Source organism: Ictidomys tridecemlineatus, chromosome 7, assembly GCF_052094955.1.
Source record: "Ictidomys tridecemlineatus isolate mIctTri1 chromosome 7, mIctTri1.hap1, whole genome shotgun sequence".
NCBI lineage: Eukaryota > Metazoa > Chordata > Mammalia > Rodentia > Sciuridae > Ictidomys > Ictidomys tridecemlineatus.
In genome coordinates, this window is record NC_135483.1 from 187,690,253 (window position 1) to 187,708,556 (window position 18,304).

At 41.8% G+C, this 18,304-nt stretch overlaps 1 protein-coding gene across 10 annotated transcripts in view; it reads right to left on the reverse strand.

Annotated features, from left to right (window-relative positions):
• The window catches only part of Col4a4 (collagen type IV alpha 4 chain), a 128,821-nt gene that overhangs the window by 35,841 nt on the left and 74,676 nt on the right, over positions 1 to 18,304 (reverse strand). For 9 of the 10 annotated variants that reach the window (XM_078018111.1, XM_040267926.2, XM_078018109.1 and 6 more), the window contains 7 exons: positions 16,576 to 16,737; positions 14,691 to 14,861; positions 14,000 to 14,143; positions 12,152 to 12,259; positions 10,699 to 10,880; positions 9,550 to 9,613; positions 6,810 to 6,884 (listed from right to left, as the gene is read on the reverse strand). In XM_078018111.1, the coding sequence (XP_077874237.1) occupies positions 6,810 to 6,884; positions 9,550 to 9,613; positions 10,699 to 10,880; positions 12,152 to 12,259; positions 14,000 to 14,143; positions 14,691 to 14,861; positions 16,576 to 16,737 (906 nt within the window). The remainder of the gene's footprint in view (positions 1 to 6,809; positions 6,885 to 9,549; positions 9,614 to 10,698; positions 10,881 to 12,151; positions 12,260 to 13,999; positions 14,144 to 14,690; positions 14,862 to 16,575; positions 16,738 to 18,304) is intronic. The other variant, XM_078018112.1, reaches the window with a different exon arrangement.

Consider the following 18,304-nt stretch of genomic DNA (forward strand, 5'->3'; position numbering starts at 1 on the left):
TCAAGTTGATCAACTTATTTCCTGCAACACAATATCTTTAGACTTACTGGAGCAAGCACACATAGTCCACATTAAGTTACACATGTCTGCAAGTAATTTGAAGGCCTTGTTTCCTGACCTTACTATGACACAATGTAACATTTGGTTCAAGTTTGCAAAAATTGTGCTCCTCTGGCGCCACTTGGTCCACTGCAGCCACAGGGAGTAAACCCCGGAGGCCTCTCTCCTAATAAACTTTGGCAAATGGATGTCACTCACATCCCCTCCTTTGGTAAACTTAAGTATGTCCATGTTAAATTGAGCCTGGAAGAAAGAAAGAGACCACCACAACATCCCCACTGGAGGGCACACAAGATAACCTGGGTGATATCAAAGCCCTAACAAATCAAGCTCTGACCATGTCACCTGCTGGAGACCAGAGCCCCGGTACCCTCTCCTTGCTTATGTGTGCAATTGTAACTTGCAACTCACAGGTAAGTGCACAACAGGTAAGTATGGAAAAGGAAGGACCTGTGTCTAACAGCCTGATAACTCAAGGCTCTATGCTGGCCTGTCCGATCAAAATGGGCACATTTCAAAGATGGCCCATGGAGGGAGAACTACTTTGCAGATAGCTGTTACTCAAGGACGGCTGTCTGTGGGACAGTTCTCTTCTCATGGATGGCCTCTGGCACCACCTAGAGGCAAAAACCCTCCAGTGAGCACTGGAAATAAAAAACCAAGAGAGCAATCCACACTCATATAATCGCGATCATGTTCTCTCTCAAATCTTGCAGAATACTTCCCAAGGACAAAATTCAGAAGGACAACAGGAGCCCCCCAGACCGACATCACCATAAGACTCATGGTCCTCCAGCCACAATTGCAACTGCCGTTCTCGCCGCTCTCCTGCACCTAGCCAGAGGGACCACACCCAACTGGGTGGAAACTACTCATGCTGTTGCTGGGACTTTAACTGGAGTTTCCTTTTCTCATGCATCAATGCGGACAAGGACTCACTAGATGCTATTATGCATCATTCTGTCAATCATCCCGCAAGTACACACGTGGTGGGTGGGGGCTCCACTCACCTGTTGGTTTGGATGATAACTTATTGCCTTTCTTTTTCGATACTAATGTTTCTTCTCGATGCCCTGTAACCTCTGACCTAATAGCACAGCACCCTTGGAATTTGTCACCCTCAGTTAGCCATACATGGGCCTTTACCATTTTTACTAATGTTCTGATGCAGAGAGGTTATGTAAATCCACAATTTGCCTTCTCGATGATACTCTTTGGGAGCCGGGGATGGGAGGCATTACAGGTTATCGGCCTCTCTCCTTAGAGGGAGAAGCAAAAGTAGTCTCTATCATGCCCTCTAATGCTAGAGACTCACGTTCTTGGCCACAACCCTTCCTGCAGCGATGCGCTTGGAAGGAATTTTAAAATACCAGTGAAAGTATACCCCTAAAAGCTATATCTTGGAGAGATTGTCTCTCCCTTCCCTGGCCCTGTTTCCTTTCTGATGAGCTTATCAGTTGGTTCAAGCCCTACTTAAGAGGTGGATGGGAAATGAAATTATAAGCAAATACAAAAACAGTAATTTTCAAAAATTATAGAAATTGGGTAACAAATTCTCAAAATACAAAAGAAAGACAGTAGTTTTTTTTTTTTATAATTAGGCTTACAAATGTATAGATGTTATTCCTATTGTCACCATGGATGCCATTTGGTTTAATGGCTCTTTCAATAATCCCTCAGCTACCCATGCTACTCCAAGACCATGTATGTGTTAAGCCACCCTTCTTCTTTGTAACTTCCACTTAAAATCACAAAAATGGTCATCTTAATTGTGATAATTCCCATTGTGAGTTAACCAATTGTTGGAACTTCTCCATCAAGACAGCAGGGCTAATGAGAACACCCCTCATGTTATGGTTCCCAATGAAGGATGACTCCTCCATTCAAGAGGTTCACTTTACAAAATATATTTCCCTTTCCAGAGTTAGGCGAGATTTGGAGATTACTGCTGCCATCATAGCTGCCTCCCTCGCTGCGGTCACAGCAGCTCCTACCGTTGATATAGCTTTGACCCAGTCCACAACAAATGCTGCAACCATTAATCAGGTAGTGCAGCACTCCATCAAAGCCCTGACCACCCAGGAGTGACTAAACCTGCACTTGCAAGGAGGCTTCTTAATGTTACAACAACAGATTGCCCATATTGATGAAAAAAATTGATATGCTTCAATTGAATGTTAGGGTACCCTGCAGTCTTCAATTTCTGTATATTTGTTAAACCCCTGTCTCGGCAAAAAATGTAACAGAAGCTCAACTTGAACTAGTAAATAGACTTAAGGGACCTTGGGATATGGCTTTTAGAAATTTCACTATGATGCTGCGTTCCCAGATTCTCAGTCTAAAAGAAACCAGAGCAAATCTAATTCTTAACCCCTCAATTCTACAGCAGCTATGGGTTAAATTGTCAGCTTTAATTGACCCCGCTAACTGGATCCTTGCTGGCACTGGCATAGCTCTTCTTGTTCTAATGTATGTTCTTAAGATGCTTCCAAAAAAGGCTGAACAAAGTAGAAACTAAGCAAGCTATGATAGTTTATGCATATGAGGAAAGTCAAAAGGAGAGTAAGGAGTCTCCAGCTGTGTGGATGGCAGCTATGGATCGGATCTAAGTAAATACTAAGGGCCAATTATGAGGGATTAGGTCCTGAGTCTTGTCGCAGTTCTCCTTTTTGTCTCTCTGCTTTGCCCCAATACAACTTCCTTTTTCTCATCCGATTACTGTTTGCTGGTTCTATGGCCTCTCTCTTTCCTTTCTGAACACAGCCTCTCTCGCCCAGTGCTGTGAGCTGAGCCCTCCCTGGAGAAGAAACCTGAGTTTCCCAAAACCTGTGACCAGAGCCCGGGCCCCACCAGCGGGCAAGGGGATCCTAAGGCAGATGCTGGCGGCCACAGGGGCATTAGGTACCAAGGAGACAGAGAACTAACCCTCACACACTCCACATCACCCTGTTTGGCCCCGGAGGATGGCTGGTTAGTCAAAGACGGGTAAGACTCCTCAAGGAGCAACAACCTAAGACAGGCACCTTCGCAGAGGGGCCATCAGGAGAGAACTTGGGGGCCAAGAGAGGTGAGGCACAGATCCTCACTCCCGCAGCTGGGCAAGGGCCTGAGCCTTCACCCCTTCTGAGGAACGTCTCCTGCCCCCATGGCTGCTTTGCTCCCCACACCCAGCTCAGATCAGGACCCAAGTAACAGAGACCCAGCCAATAGCAGCCGCCCACTCGCCACAGCAGGGCCACAGGGAAGGGCAGCTGCAGGAAAGGGCTGGGTTTGGATGTTGTTCTTGTTTCCCCTTCTCTTCCTTACGCCTTTTTATCTGTAGTTCTGCACCTTTTTCTTCCCTTTCCTCTCTCCTTTTCTTCTCTTATCATGGTTCTCCTTTGGTTACAAATTTAATAAAAAGGGAGGAAATGTAGGAGTAACTCTCGGTTTGCAGCTAACAGCTACAAGCAGCTCAGAGTGCTTGAAAAACCTACAGGAACTCCTGCAGGATGGGGCTCTCTGCTCTAGGGAGCCCTCTGAGAAACCACATCCTCAGTGACTGAGGTCAGCATTCCCAGGGGTCCGAGAGGCAAGCCCTCAGAGCATGATTCCCCCAACTCAAAAAGTCCCCTCTCATAGAGACAAAGAACCTACCAATCTGCCTTCCACCATGTAACAATATTTAGAGCTTCCTCATAGTGCGGTTACATTAATCATAAGATGATTGGCTTCTAGATGTTGTATAAGCTGCTTTGCTTGTGTATGATTGGAGGATGTGCCCTACCTGAGCCCAATATCAGTTGTACTCATTTCCACAATAAATGGAAGGTCTGCAGAGGTTGCCACCTGCCAGCTCTCATCAGCTCCCAGTGTCTATGTTTGGACTCCACATCCTCTACACCCACTGCATCTCAGGTAGCTGAGTGACCCACAGCAACATACTAGGACACACCAAACCAGCCTGTGCCTGTACATACTCCCTGATGGAATTTAACATCTGTCAGCTCCACTTTGTGTTATCTTATTTACCCCAAGAACATTCCTGCAGGAAAAGTATGGCAGCCCTGTTGTCAGCTCCAGATGAAAAAGAAGCCATTCTGAGACTTGCCACGAGAATTTGGGTGTGTTAAGAAGAGTATCTGAGAATCTGTCCTGTGTCTCCTCTCTGAATTAAAGGATGGGGGAAGGATCAACGTAACCATCACTCCAGGACACACTGCACATCTGTGTCTTCTTGTTAAGCTCATTCAAATTCAAGGCAAGCTTTGTCCAATCCTATTTAGGAAAGCTTTCTGATGGTAAATAATACAGAACTTTAAAATTCTAAGCTGAAGTCACGGCATGTAAGAAAGGGAACACTTTACAGGGTAGTAATCACAGGACACCAGGCCAAGTAGGCTAGCACAAATATCCTGCAAAAGTCTAAGTGTGAAATAACTCAGACTCATGATTTTTGACTTAAAATACTAGGTAATATCAAAGGCCTCCAGTTTGGACTACTTTGTGCTTATAAAATGGTGTATCTGCCTGGTTTACCATCAAAGTACCAATGAGCATGGAAAAATCTTCTCACGTTTGTCTGGCCTGTTGGTGAAGATAACTGCTCTTTACAACTGTGGAGTCATCTTTAGTCTCCAAACTTATTTCAAAGTATCTTATTTGATCCTCAGAACAATCTTGTAATATGTTGAGGAAACTGAGCAGACAATGGACCCATCCAAAGCTACCGCAGTGAGGAGTGAGGGTAGAGACAGACCTTGGCTCAGAAGCTTCTCTGGCATTATTATGAACCCCCACGATGCTGACCACCAACTATATATTTAAGTTATACATTTCAGTTAAAATATTGTGCTATCTCAATGCACATGTTTGTGTAAGAGATAAAAGACTCATATGAAAGGGAGAGAAAGGATTGTGGGACAGGAGGTTTTGTCACCAAATAGCTTGTTTTTTTTTTTTCCTTTTAAACTTCAATTTGGTACAAAAACAAAGAAAATAAAATTTTCTGTAATAGTTCAGCTTAGACATAGCTTCTGTTATATGAACTAAGGCATGGCTGTCGGTAAGGGAAACTTTAAAGTAATGTACAAATTTATTAATATAAAATATTTTAATTTAAAGGGGCCCATGTAAATACAAACCTGGTCTTTTTTATTGGGGGTGTGTGTACTGGGGATCTAACTCAGGGGCACTCAATCATTGAGCCACATCCCCAGCCCTATTTTGTATTTTATTTAGAGACAGGGTCTCACTGAGTTACTTAGTGCCTTCACTTTTGCTGAGGCTGGCTTTGAACTCACAGTCTTCCTGCCTCAAACTCCCAAGCTGCTGGTATTACAGGTGTGTACCATTGTGCCTGGCTTAAACCTGGTTTTTAATCTCTCCATTGTCAGCTGAATGCTCTTGGAAAAAAGCCATTTGAGTAATCATCTGTAGATAAACATTTCTTCTATCCATGAAGTGGGTGTTCCTGTGCATGCATCTTTGTCAACTTTTCTGATTGCTGACTTAAGATAAATTCTGAGGAGTAGAATTCCTAAATCAAATAGAGCAATTTTTGTTTGTTTGTTTTGGGTACTGGGAATTGAACCCAGGGGCACTTTCCCAGCAACCTCTACACCCCTAGGCCTTTTTTAAAAGTTTTTATTTTGAGACAGCGCTAAATTATCGGGGCTGGCTTCAGCCTCCTGCCTCAGCTTCCCAAGTTCCTGGGATAACAGGTATGTGCCACCAGGCTCACAAATGGCATGCATATTTTAAAGATTGATGTATGCTCCCATAGGATCCATAAAGGAAGTAGAAATTTATACTCAACATTTTCTGAAAGGTAAACATATGAGTAGAAAGCAAGGTAACAAAATATCCTAAGACAATCCCCCCCCTTTGGGGGGTTCTGTTCTGTTGGCTTGAGTGCAAATGCTCCTCCCTTTCCTTAAAAGGGATGGAGCTGTGCAAAGCACTACTTCCCCTCTGCCACAGGTCACTCCTGTAGCAGGCAGTGTCCTCAAAGGAGGGCAGGGGCTCACTGGTTCATCACACTTCCTTCTGAGGCATTCCACATAACTTGTGAGTGAAAACAAAATATCATTGTTTCAGTGGCTTAGAGCTCTTGTTGACTATGAGGTTTGGTATTTGATCGGTTTGGACTGATTTTTCATAAATTGTAGTAGATTCGTTGATAGCTCCACAATGGTGTGCTTCCCTTGCAATCTTTTTTTTTTTTTTAATTTTTAATATTTATTTTTTAGTTCTCGACACAACATCTTTGTTGGTATGTGGTGCTGAGGATCGAACCCGGGCCGCATGCATGCCAGGCAAACGCGCTACCGCTTGAGCCACATCCCCAGCCCCTTCCCTTGCATTCTTGTATGCCGTTCTCAGTAGGAGACCAAGGACTGTGAGCAGAACCTGTGGCCCTGTTAAACTGCAGAGGTTGCACATGGTGCCAATTTTAATTGCTTGCAATATTCACCTTTGACTTTTGTCAAAATATAGGCATGCCTGGGGGAGTGTATTGTCATGTCAGCGTCAATGGTCACATGAGCATGACAGAATACAGAATCCATGGGGTGTGATCCTTTCGTCCACCAGACCAGGGGTGCCAGGGCAGCATTACACACAATCCTTCTGCTATGTAATTTAATGGGCAAAGAGGAAAGAAAACACTGATACAATCATTGCCAGCTTGAAGGATAAAAATAATGGTTTTATTTTTCAAACTAAGGTACTTTTTTAGTTGTTTTAATAAGAAAAACATGCAGCTATACCTTGACATCCAGGGCTGCCTGGGTCACCCTTAGGACCAGGTGGGCCACGCTGGCTGGCAGGCTCACCTTTGCTTCCTGTGAGTGATAAAGTGCACAGAACATTAAGAAAATTAAATTTAGTTTCACACAAGTGACTTAATAAATTTCATGTTTGTCTTTATAAACTATATTCAAAGTTTCCAGGGTAAGATTTTTTTTTTAAACCTACATTTTTTTTCTAAAAATAGACGCATGATTTCATGGTTCATAATGATCATAAGAAACCATAATATTGTTTTTCAAACTTAGGTTTCCTTTTAAGAAATTACTCCAGCATGGTGTGATTCTGTGATTATGTTTTAGAAACAAATGCAGAGATCGTCATTGCTTCGGATGCGGCAATCACATTTCCAGCTCTCTTACAAGGAAGCTCAGCTCAGTGTCCTTATAAAACATAATATTACAAAGGCGTGCTTTATTGAAGAATTCACAAGAGATGCACACCTAAAGGCCACTGTGGACAGTGCCTCCTGTATTCGTCTCTGCTGGTCTAATTCCAGATACAAAGACTTATATTATAGCTGGGAACCAGTTTAAGTGAGGGACTCAAAGTGGAGTGGGAGGGGAGGGCCAGACAATAGGAGGGGTTATGAGAGAATAAGGAAAGTAGTTAGTACCTGCCCACTAATGCTCTCTTCTAAGAGAGCCCACTCAGGCCTTGTGGCCATGATGCTTGCACCTGACCCCACTCTTAATCATGGTTAATTGCTCAAGGGATTGGGGTCTGGTGTATGACACTCAGCCAGTCTTTCCTTGAGAAGTTGGAATTAAAAACTGAGGATTTGGAATCCTGGACTACTGGGGCAGAAACCCAGAGGATTATCATGAGTTGCTCAATGTAGAACATGTTGGAATACAATCCAACCATATCCAGAAAGGCCCCCAAAAGATACTAAATAGGTGGTGATGAAACCAGTTGGTAGAGAGATAAGTTAAAGAACCAGACCATAGAGGGAAAAAAGCAAGACCCCATGCATTGCCTAAGGGCCCGAGCATTCCAGTCTGACAGAACTGTGTCTCCTGTTGGTGGGTTGCTGAGATAGCTTTTTCTTTTTAGATTCGTGTCACTTTACCTCCTTGCAAACATGGCCTAACACAGGTACAAAAGAAGCAAGAAGAGGTAGCTATGTACTGTGAAGGAGAGAGACAAAGGGACTATCATACACTCATCAGTGAGCACAGGAAGAACGATTTCTGAATGCTGAAGGCTTAAACCATCAAAATCAAATTTAAAATGTTCCTATTTGTGATGATTTCTGGAAAAGAGATCAAAGTGCTTTCACTGAATAAGTATGTTTGCTTACAGTAATTATCATTTATAAAGCATCTCACATGTCTTATCAGATTCTGGTGGCTCATTAATTAGTATTTCATGGTTTAAAGTTTTTTATTTTAATTTGTATTGGAGGAGGAAAGGGAATAAAAAGGACAGTAGAATTAATTGAATATAACTTTCCTAGCCTTGTATTTGAACACACAACCAGGATTACTTGGCATCATGTACAACCATAAGAATAGGATCCTAATTAGAATAAGTTACTCCAGGTATGTATGATATGCCAGAATCCATTCTACTGTCAAGTATATCTAAAAAAGAACAAATAAAATGAAAAACTTAGAAAGTATATTAAAGTAAATATATATCTGCATGACAGACCTGTGAAATCACACAGTGAGGTTAAGGCTAAGGTTTAAAAGATGAACCATGTTAAAATAGATTTAAAGAAATATATTAACTTACTGATATACCCATAGTGAAACTATTAAAGCTTTTATGCAAACATTGTAATTTAAGATATTCTGATTTTTGTTTATCTGTTGGTTTGTCCTAACAAAGACAATGAAACATCTCTTTTTCTGAGAGTATTTTTCCACCATTTTTAAACTTTCAATTTCACTTTCCCCCAAAACCTGATGAAGGTGCAATATCAGTTGTGTTTACCAGGCAACATTAGTTTTGGCACAAGATATACTGAGACCTGTGAGGCCGAATCCAGTCTGCTACTTTATTTATTTTGTAAATAAATTTTTATTGGGATCTAACCCTACCCCCTTGTTCACATCCTGGCTAGAGATGCTTCCATATTACAAGAGCACAGTACAGTAGTTGTGACTGAGGTCAGGTCCCCCAGAGCTGATAGTTTTTATAATCTGGTTCTTTATTTGGGGGGGGGAATAAATTGCTGACTCTTGGCTTATGTAAAGACAATTATAAATTATATCTGGTTTGGGAAGTCATGGAACCCTAATAGCTGAGCTTATGAAGTAAGTCCTTAGAAGAAAGACTGGCTCCTGTGGGACATGGGGCTTCTAACCAATGGGGACACTGCCCACAGGTGTGGAGCCGGTCTCCTTGCACCCAAGCTGCCCCTTGGGGGCCTATGGTTACTACATGTTCTGCTGTTCAGACCCCACTGAGGGGGTGGGAGCAGCTGAGAAGATTCGAGAAGATCTTAGGTGGTTCATTCATTAGTATTTTACCTTGGAATCTGGTTCAAGTCACTCAGCTGAGTCTGCAGACACCTCCTGTCTAGAACCCTTGGATCTGAGTGACAAATGAGAACCCTCTCTGAGGAGAGTCCCTTGGATGCTCCAGTTTGTTTGATACACTTCATTTATCATGCAAAAGATGACCATCCACAGTGTGCAAGCACCCAGGATTATGAGCTTGACAGGCATCTACTGTGTTTCCAAATCATACCTTTAGGTCCTCTTGCTCCATCAATTCCTGAAAATCCAGGGGGGCCTGGATAGCCCGGCTCACCCTAACAATTTAATGAAACAAAAATAAGACCTTACTTGGTTTACCAATGCAAGTGGCACAGGTATGACAGGATCCGGTTATAATTGTCTGATATCAATTTGTTTTTTTTGTAATTTGCAATGGTAAAGAAAATTGGAAGTGCATTGCAAGCATACTATCACATGTGTCTAGTTTTCAAAAGTCAATAAAACTCCTCCAGAATTAGAGCTATTAATGTCAACAATTAGGATACCATCCTCTATTCGTGCTTACAGAACAGTAGTTGTACCATAAGACTTGAATTTTAGGTTTTGAATGAACAAATCAATATTAACTAAAATAGAATTAGAAGTCCTGTTATACCATAAACTTTAAAACTCCATTTTATCCCCAAAGATGGATACTGAGTTGTTATACATTTTCAAGAAGTATGATACAGTCTACTACATTTGTTATATATTATGGTTCTCCAAGAGTATGTTACTTATGATTATGAATACCAAATGTGTTAAAGCAAAATCTGATAAGGAGGATTAGAAATCATAACTTGGGTGCTTTTTCAGGATAACCTTTCATCCTGCTGAACCAACAGCCATGTGGCGAGTCTCTAAGGAGGTGCTTACAGCTGGCTGGAGTGTGTGACTTGCTCATCTATAGTAGCGGAACCAGGCATGAGCATGGGTCAGGAATTTAATTTAAGTTATACCATGGCTTTCCAGAGGACTCCATGCCTCCTTCTGTGATCCCTTACATTGCGACAGTCTATGAAAGGGAAATGATGTACACTGGCCAATCAGGGCTCCTTATGGGATTCTTTTTTTTTTTTTTTCAAGCCAAAGAAGAGGTTTATTTAAAGTTTCATTACACTGATTTTGTGGGAAGTAATTTTATTTTTTTTTTAATTTTTTATTTTTTTATTGGTTGTTCACAACATTACAAAGCTCTTGACATATCATATTTCATACATTAGATTGAAGTGGGTTATGAACTCCCAATTTTACCCCAAATGCAGATTGCAGAATCACGTCGGTTACACATCCTCCTTATGGGATTCTAAGAGCAGAAAGGTTTTATTGTTTCCTCTCTCTTGCAGCACTAAACCCTTACCTGCTCTCCTGGAAACCCTGGAAAGCCAATGATCCCTCTTAGGCCAGGTGAGCCTGGAGGACCAGGAGGTCCAGGAAGCCCATGCTGCCCATTTGGACCAGGCTCCCCTCTGTGGAATCCAGGTGGGCCGTATCTTCCTGGCTCTCCTCTTCTCCCTTGCATTCCAGGACTTCCTGTATCACCTGATGAGAATGGAAGATTATAAACCTTTCGGCTAAAATTTTGAGCTAGACAATAGTTGTGCCAAAGGGCTCAGTCCTACTTTTAAAAGAGAAGTCAAAGGCATTGGAAATTCTGACTTGCACTAAACCACATCTCCATGGTTTTTGATGTCCATGACCTCACTGTGAAAGAGGCTGTCCAGGAACAGACTCAGGACTACCATAAGAAGGATAAAGTGTGCAAGGTTATTGGCTCCAATACACTCACTTTGCAAATAAGGAAGAACTTAGCAGAGAAGTTGAAACATTTTCCCCTGGCAACTGGTCAAAGAGAGAGCCAAGGCAAGAACCCAGGCTTCATGCAGATTAAGCCTGAACTTGCTAGAAAACACAAATGTGGTTGTCAAAATCCTTTCTATGCAATTTTTCTAAGGACTAGCATCATGGCAAAGGGGTGCTTGTTAGAAAGACAACATCCCTGGAGGCCTCAGGCCTGTGGAGTCAGAATCTGAATTTCATAAGATCCTCTGGTGATTTGTATGCACACTGAGCTCTCGGAGACACCAATGTGACCTGGATATTGAATACTATTCAATTTAACATCAATGACTACAAACATAAGTACTTTAAACCTGACTCCAGTAATTTATATGTATCTCAAGTTGATCCTAGTTTGGAATATCCCAATCTATCCGCATCTATAAATATGTAAGAGCTTTAGTTAAGTGTTAGCATAGAAAATTAAAAAAAAAAAGCATCACAAAGTTCATTAATGTGTAATTTTATCTCAGAAATTATCTTTCCTGATCTCCATGTTAGTTCACTTGAATTATCTGTAAAGATGACATGCATGCCCACGTATAGAAGCACAACACAATAGTCAAACTATGGAATGTGACATATATATACACAATGAAGTTTTATTCAATAAGAATTAAATTATGTCATTTGCAGGAAAATGGATGGAACTTGTTAACAGTACATTAAGCAAAATATTTCGAATTCAGAAAGTCAAGGGTCGTATTGAGGTTTTCTCTCCTGTGGAAACTAGAGAGGAAAATGGAAAAGAAAGATGAGGGGAGTGGGAGCTCATGAAAATCAAAAGGAGATCAATAGAGTAGACAAAAGGGACCAGAGGGAGGGGACGGGGAGGGAAAGAGGAAATGCTGGGGAATGATATTGGACGTTACATAGTGATAATGTGTGCATGCATGCACATGTAATGATGAATCCCACTATTATGTACAATAAAAAAATATGGGGGAAAAAAGAAACCTTGAATGTTTGTTTACCTCTCTCTCCTCGGAAGCCATTATCCCCAGGAGGCCCAGGTTCACCAGGTTTCCCCTTTTGGGAAATGATGGCCATCTCTCCTTCATTTCCAGGAGGTCCTCTTGCTCCTGTAGAAATCAGTAATGCCGGAGAAAAAACACACACCACACCTGCACCTTGTCTGTTGCTCACTTCACCCTCAGGTTACCAGCCCCCATTAAACACTAACCCCACTCCACTGCATTAGAGTTGACAGGATGCACAATTTCACCAGCTTTGACCATCTGAAGGAAGGACTGCTCCTTCCGCATTCCTGTCCCTGCTGGCCCAGCCCTTAGGGACTACAGAATGTCTGCTAAGTTCAGCCAAACAGGTCCCAGAGTCTTCAATGAGTTCAGACAGGTTTGAAAAACTCCAATCTACAAAACTGTCTGTTTGTTCTGTAAAATCTGAATTGCTCATCTCTCATTTCTGGCTCCATCTCTTCCCCTTCATTAACACCCTCTGTTATTTTCTTTACATTGACAGAATAGACACAGGTTTTAATATGGTTTTTCAGAGACTTCCAAAAGGTAGGAAAAGGAGTAACATCTTCCTGCCAAACTTTGCCAACACTGTCCAGCGGCTGCTAAGCTCTTTGCAGTTCAGATCAGCCTTGGATGATTATTTATGTTTCAGTCAGAGTATTTGTACCATCTTGGTCAGCTACATTGGACATTTCAAAAAGAAAATTTCAAAGAGCCTGTTTATCACCACATCACTGGCATTCACCCAGTTTTTAATTTCTATTGGAATAATTGGAGCATTGCAAACATCACTTATCTAAGGTAAGAAAAGAGTGACTTTTAGACTCGTGGGTCTATGAAAGCAACTTGTAAGCTGGTAATATAAAACAAAAAATAGGAGGATGGGTCAACTAAAAAGAAGAGGTCATGTAAATGAAATATGAGACTATTTACCCATAGAGCTTTAAGGGCCAAAGTCTTGTTTCTAAAAATGGCCAAAAGTTCTTCTTGACACTGGAAATGTTACCTTTACCCAATGCAGCCTCAGGATTGAGCAGTAAAAGTAAACTTTGAGCCAGGAGGGGCACAGGACATTGGAGTCAGTGCTCTTGAAACTTAATTTTTTTTTCATAGTGATGAGACTCTTTCTTTAAATGAAACTTGGGGGCAACTGAACTCAAGGCACAGATGAAAATCAGCTTATTGTAATCCAGAGGTCTGCAAACTACAGCCCACAGGCCACATCCCTCCTGCTGCCAGTTCTTGTACAACCAAGAGCTGGGAATGGTTTTTATACTTTTAAATGGTTGCAGGGGAATGGGGCAGGACTCAAAGACAGAAAGCACAAAACAATATTTTGTGAAAATTATATATAAATTTGTGAAAGTAATATGAAATTCAAATTTCAGTGTCCAGAAATAAAAATGCACTGGAAGATCGTATTTTACTTCTGTGTGTTGCCTCTGGCTTCTGTTCACCTGAAATATCATCTGTCATGCTCTTTACAGAAACAGGCTACCAATCCCTGGTTTAATTGAAACAGAAGTTGGGGGACAGGGCCTTCCAACAGCTGAGAAAGTTCTCTGAAACCCACCATCTATAAGTCCCTGTGTCACAAACCACTGATTATTTTATTTCCTAATAATAGAGCAATTCATTTACCATAGTTGCAGGCAATACAGTTAAAAGGTAAGAAAAACGAATTTTGTTTAAAATTTTGAAACAATATACTGCAAAGCTAAAAAGGAGGGGAATCTAAACCATAGATTAGTCCCATTTTATTTCTCAGAGGTCATATTTATAAGTTCTGATCAAATACCAGAAACAAACATTGTGCCTGGCTGTGTTGTCAAGAGCACTTACCTTTGACACCTCTTGCCCCCTGCTCTCCCGGGAAGCCAGGCCAGCCCTTGTCTCCAGTCTCTCCCTTTCTGCCACGTTGTCCTTCAGGACCTGGCTTTCCTCTCTCTCCGGGAAAACCTACGAAGCCAGGCAGCCCCTGGGGTCCTGATGGAACGAGAGCGTGGGTTTTTAGGAAAGCATGGTAAGGCTGCTGTGGTGCTGGTGTCTGGGCTCTCCCAGTCCATGGAGCAATGTGCACTCCACACCTAACTGAGTTTGCAGGGACACTAAACAACAGGTGTCAACTCTACTGACTTTAATAGCTCTGCTCCTTCACCCAGTCCTATTTTCTACCCTCCAGACCTGACATGGAGGCCCTGATGATTCTTGGTCCTGATCCCACAGTGCTTTAAGAGGACCGGGGATGGGGTAAGGATGAAGACATGCATTAACCCTGACCAAGGGCTGCATTGGTGACCAGTCCTCTGAGCTGAAGTGTTTGTGGGTCCTTTCCCCATTTTCCTGCACTAGGACATTCTGCCACTGGAAATAACAATGCAGGGGCAAGAAGAAGGAAGACATCATTACGAGAAAGACAAAATCAAGCTGACAGAACAGTAAATTCTTGAGTCTGGTCATACATAAGGGCTTTACTTGCCAGTGGATTTCAAGTTTATAAAAAGGGGAGAGATCATGGAAAAGCACTATTTACCCTTTGGGCCTGGAAGACCAGGCAGCCCATCTTCCCCAAAGGGTCCTGGGATTCCTGGAGGTCCTGGGAGTCCATCTGCCCCTGGCAATCCTGGGAGCCCAGGGAGGCCTTTCATTCCAGCTGGCCCAGGAGGCCCCATATCTCCTTGCTGCCCTTTCCAACCTGGGGCACCTGAGACAGACCACAGTGAAGACAAGGGGTGAATGGGAAGCTGGCTTCACACATGTACAGCAAATCCATACTCATAGAAGCTTAAATTATGTATCTGTGGGCCAGGCGCCCTGGCTCACGCCTGTAATCCCACCAGCTTGGGAGGTCGAGACAGGAGGATCATGAGTTCAAAGCCAGCCTCAGCAAAAGTGAGGCACTAAGCAACTCAGTGAGACCCTGTCTCTAAATAAAATACAAAATAGAGCTGGGGACGTGGCTCAGTGGTTGAGTACCCATGAGTTCAAACCCTGGTACCCACCACCCAAATTATCTAGCTGTGTCCCATGAAATAAAAGCAAAACAATATCAATTAAAATAATGGAGCAACTTCTGATCCATCTAAGAATATTCTTTTCTGGATGCTACAAAAAGAAGGGGAGATAATGTGAATAAATATTTCCCAGGAGGGATGTGTGAAGATTACAAAAAAAATTAATTGAAAATGGCTAGGCATTATAAACAAAATTTTATTTGTATGTGCTTTTAAAGGAGAAAAACTACTAGAACAAAATTGCTAGAAGAAAACTTTTCAGGTACTTCTTGAAGCTCTGGCCAAGTGAACTCCAGGTAGGCTGTTAGCTATGATGAGAGAATTATAGAAATCAGAGCAGCACCACCTAGCATTACTGGCATTAGAGATAAGGCTGTAGTGGCAGGTTTTGCCTCAAGCTTATTTAGATTTTTCAAGTGGGCACATCTTGCATTTGGACAAAAGCAATAACATGCTGCAATAATAGAACCAACAATCTGAATAATGAAATGAGTATCATATTAGAAATAGCCCCTGTTATGGTCTGAATGAGTTCTCCAAAATCCATGTTAAAGTCTAACTGCCAGCGGGATAGTATTGAAAGGTGGGGATTTTAGAAGGTGAATGTCATCAGGATAGAGTCCTCATGACTAAGATTAGTGACTTGTAAAAGAGGTATGAGGGGTCTGGGGTGAGTGCTTGCCTCCTATGTGTGAAGGATTGGATTCCATCCTCACTACCACATAAAAATAAATAAACAAATAAAGGTATTATGTCCATCTACAAATTTTTAAAAAGTTGTTTAAAAAAAAGAGGTATGAGGGAGCTCTCCTTCATGCAAGCATGCACAGAAGTTGCCACCTCTGAGGAACAGATCCTCAAACCCCTGAAGCCTTGTCCTTGAACTTTCCAGTTTCCTGAACTATAAGAAATAAATTTTCTTTAATTACCCTACAGCAGCCCCTTAGCATCTGTATTGGGAGACAGTCCTTCATAGGTCTCTTGCACTCTTTATGTCCTGCTGGGGATGGCAAGAATGCAAGGTCCTGATACTCTTTACCTAGGCTATTTCTTAAGGTTGTGTTTGCAGAGAGCAACTTTGACAGATGGTATGGCTCCCCCAGGACATAAAGCAGGCTTGCTGGCAGGCTGCTACAGAGTTGTGGTTCCTAGGCTCAGCATCTCCCTCATTTAATGCAACCCACTGTGAATGCAGCCCCCCACACACTGTACCATGGGACTTGGGTGACATGGAGCAAGGACATAAACTAACATGAAACTCAGGAATAATAAAGTGTTTTGTCTTTGATTTGAGACTCATGTTTCTGCCAAGATCCATAAGAGATCAAAAGAACAGATATTTTTATTTTTAAGTAGGGTAAACCACAGACCCCCTAGGTTTTCTCAACACCTGCTGACACTTACCTGGACTACCTGGAGCCCCAGGAAGTCCTGGTTGGCCTGGAATTCCTGGTGCACCTCTCTCACAGGAATGACCAGGCTCCCCTGGGATACCTGGAAATCCAGAAATTCCTCCTCTGCCTTTGGGACCTTTCAGACCTGGGAGTCCAGGAACACCAACTACCCCTGAAATGATACAATGCCTCCATGACATTCATGGCTTCAGACTACAGAGATGGCCTGTAATAAATTGTCCATGCATGTCAATCCTGGAAGTAAACTTTTCTTCCGGACTCAGGGCTCAAATGAGCTAAATTCCTAAATGGATTTTTCTTATCACAAATGCAGTGAGCTCCAAATGAATGGAAAAACCAACCATTGCTAAGTGAGTTACTTGATAAGGTTATGTGAGTGGCAAAGTAGTTACCTATGCAAATAAGAAACCACATGGTTCTTTCTGATTCTAATTAACCTCTACCTTTGCAGCAAGCTTTACACCAAATCTCTATAATACTTACAAACCCAATTTGCACTGTATGAATTTGCATTTTGTAAGAGATTTTATCACTTATACTGTCAAATTTCTATACTGGAAACACAGTTCGTCATCTTCAGAAAGAAAAAGAAAGGCACCATAATTCCGTACCTGAGCCTAAAAAAATATATTTTTCTGTTTTCATTGTATTTTGGTTCATTTGTTTACATTTAAAAAATAGTAATGACAGTGCATAGCTATTGGATTATTAAAATAATTTGTGAACAATGCACATTAAATCTGCAAATGTTTTCTGCCTGTTGTAATCTTTACAAATATGATTTCCATTGCTAATAATTGAAAAGTATTTCTTGAGCGTGTGTGTGTGCGTGCATGCATGTGTGTGTTTTACTTAACTCTCTTCATTGTTTCCAATGTTTCTTGCACTATGGATAATATGAGAGCATTTCTATAACATTCATCTTCTATTGAACATTTCCCTTGGATACAGTTTTTAAATGAGAAAGTGGTATTATAGGATCTTACTGCTTTTCAGGTTTTTTTTTTGTTTTTTTTTTTTTTTTTTTTTGCTTGTAAGTATTTCTGAATTACAAACTACCATGTAAGCTCCCTGAGGGAAAAGACAGGGACTTATTTCCTCAGTCCCCTCCATCTGCCCTATACAGTTGCCCCTGTTATCCCCAGGGAATTGGTTCCAAGCCTTCCTGTAGACACCAAAAGCCACAGTGACTCAAGTTCTTATTATTAAAATGGCTTGATATTTGCATAGAAGCACACACATGCTCCCATACACTTCAAATCACCTCTAGACTCCTTAGGATACCTAATACAATAAAAAAGGCTATGCCAATAGTTGATATACTGGATTGTTTAGGAAATTATGACCAAAAAAAAGTTCTGTACATATTCAGAACAGGGGCAGTTTTTTTTTCCCCTGGATATTTCTGGTTGATGGCTGGCTGAATCTGAGAATGAGGGATGTGGATAGAGAGGACTGATTATACTAACCTGTGCTAGTGGATACCTAACCAACACTGGCACAATTAGGAAAGGACCCTGAACAGCATCTGGTCTGTAGACCACATTGAGATCACCCTCACCCAACTCAGCGAAGTTGTGACCCACATGTAAGGGGTCAGAATTTTTAAGACTGGAGTCCTGAAGGTGGTCATTTTAATGATACCTCCCGGAGTATTTTTATATATAAAAACCTACAAACTCCACGCTGGATCCTGGAAAATTCCTTAGTGATTTCAG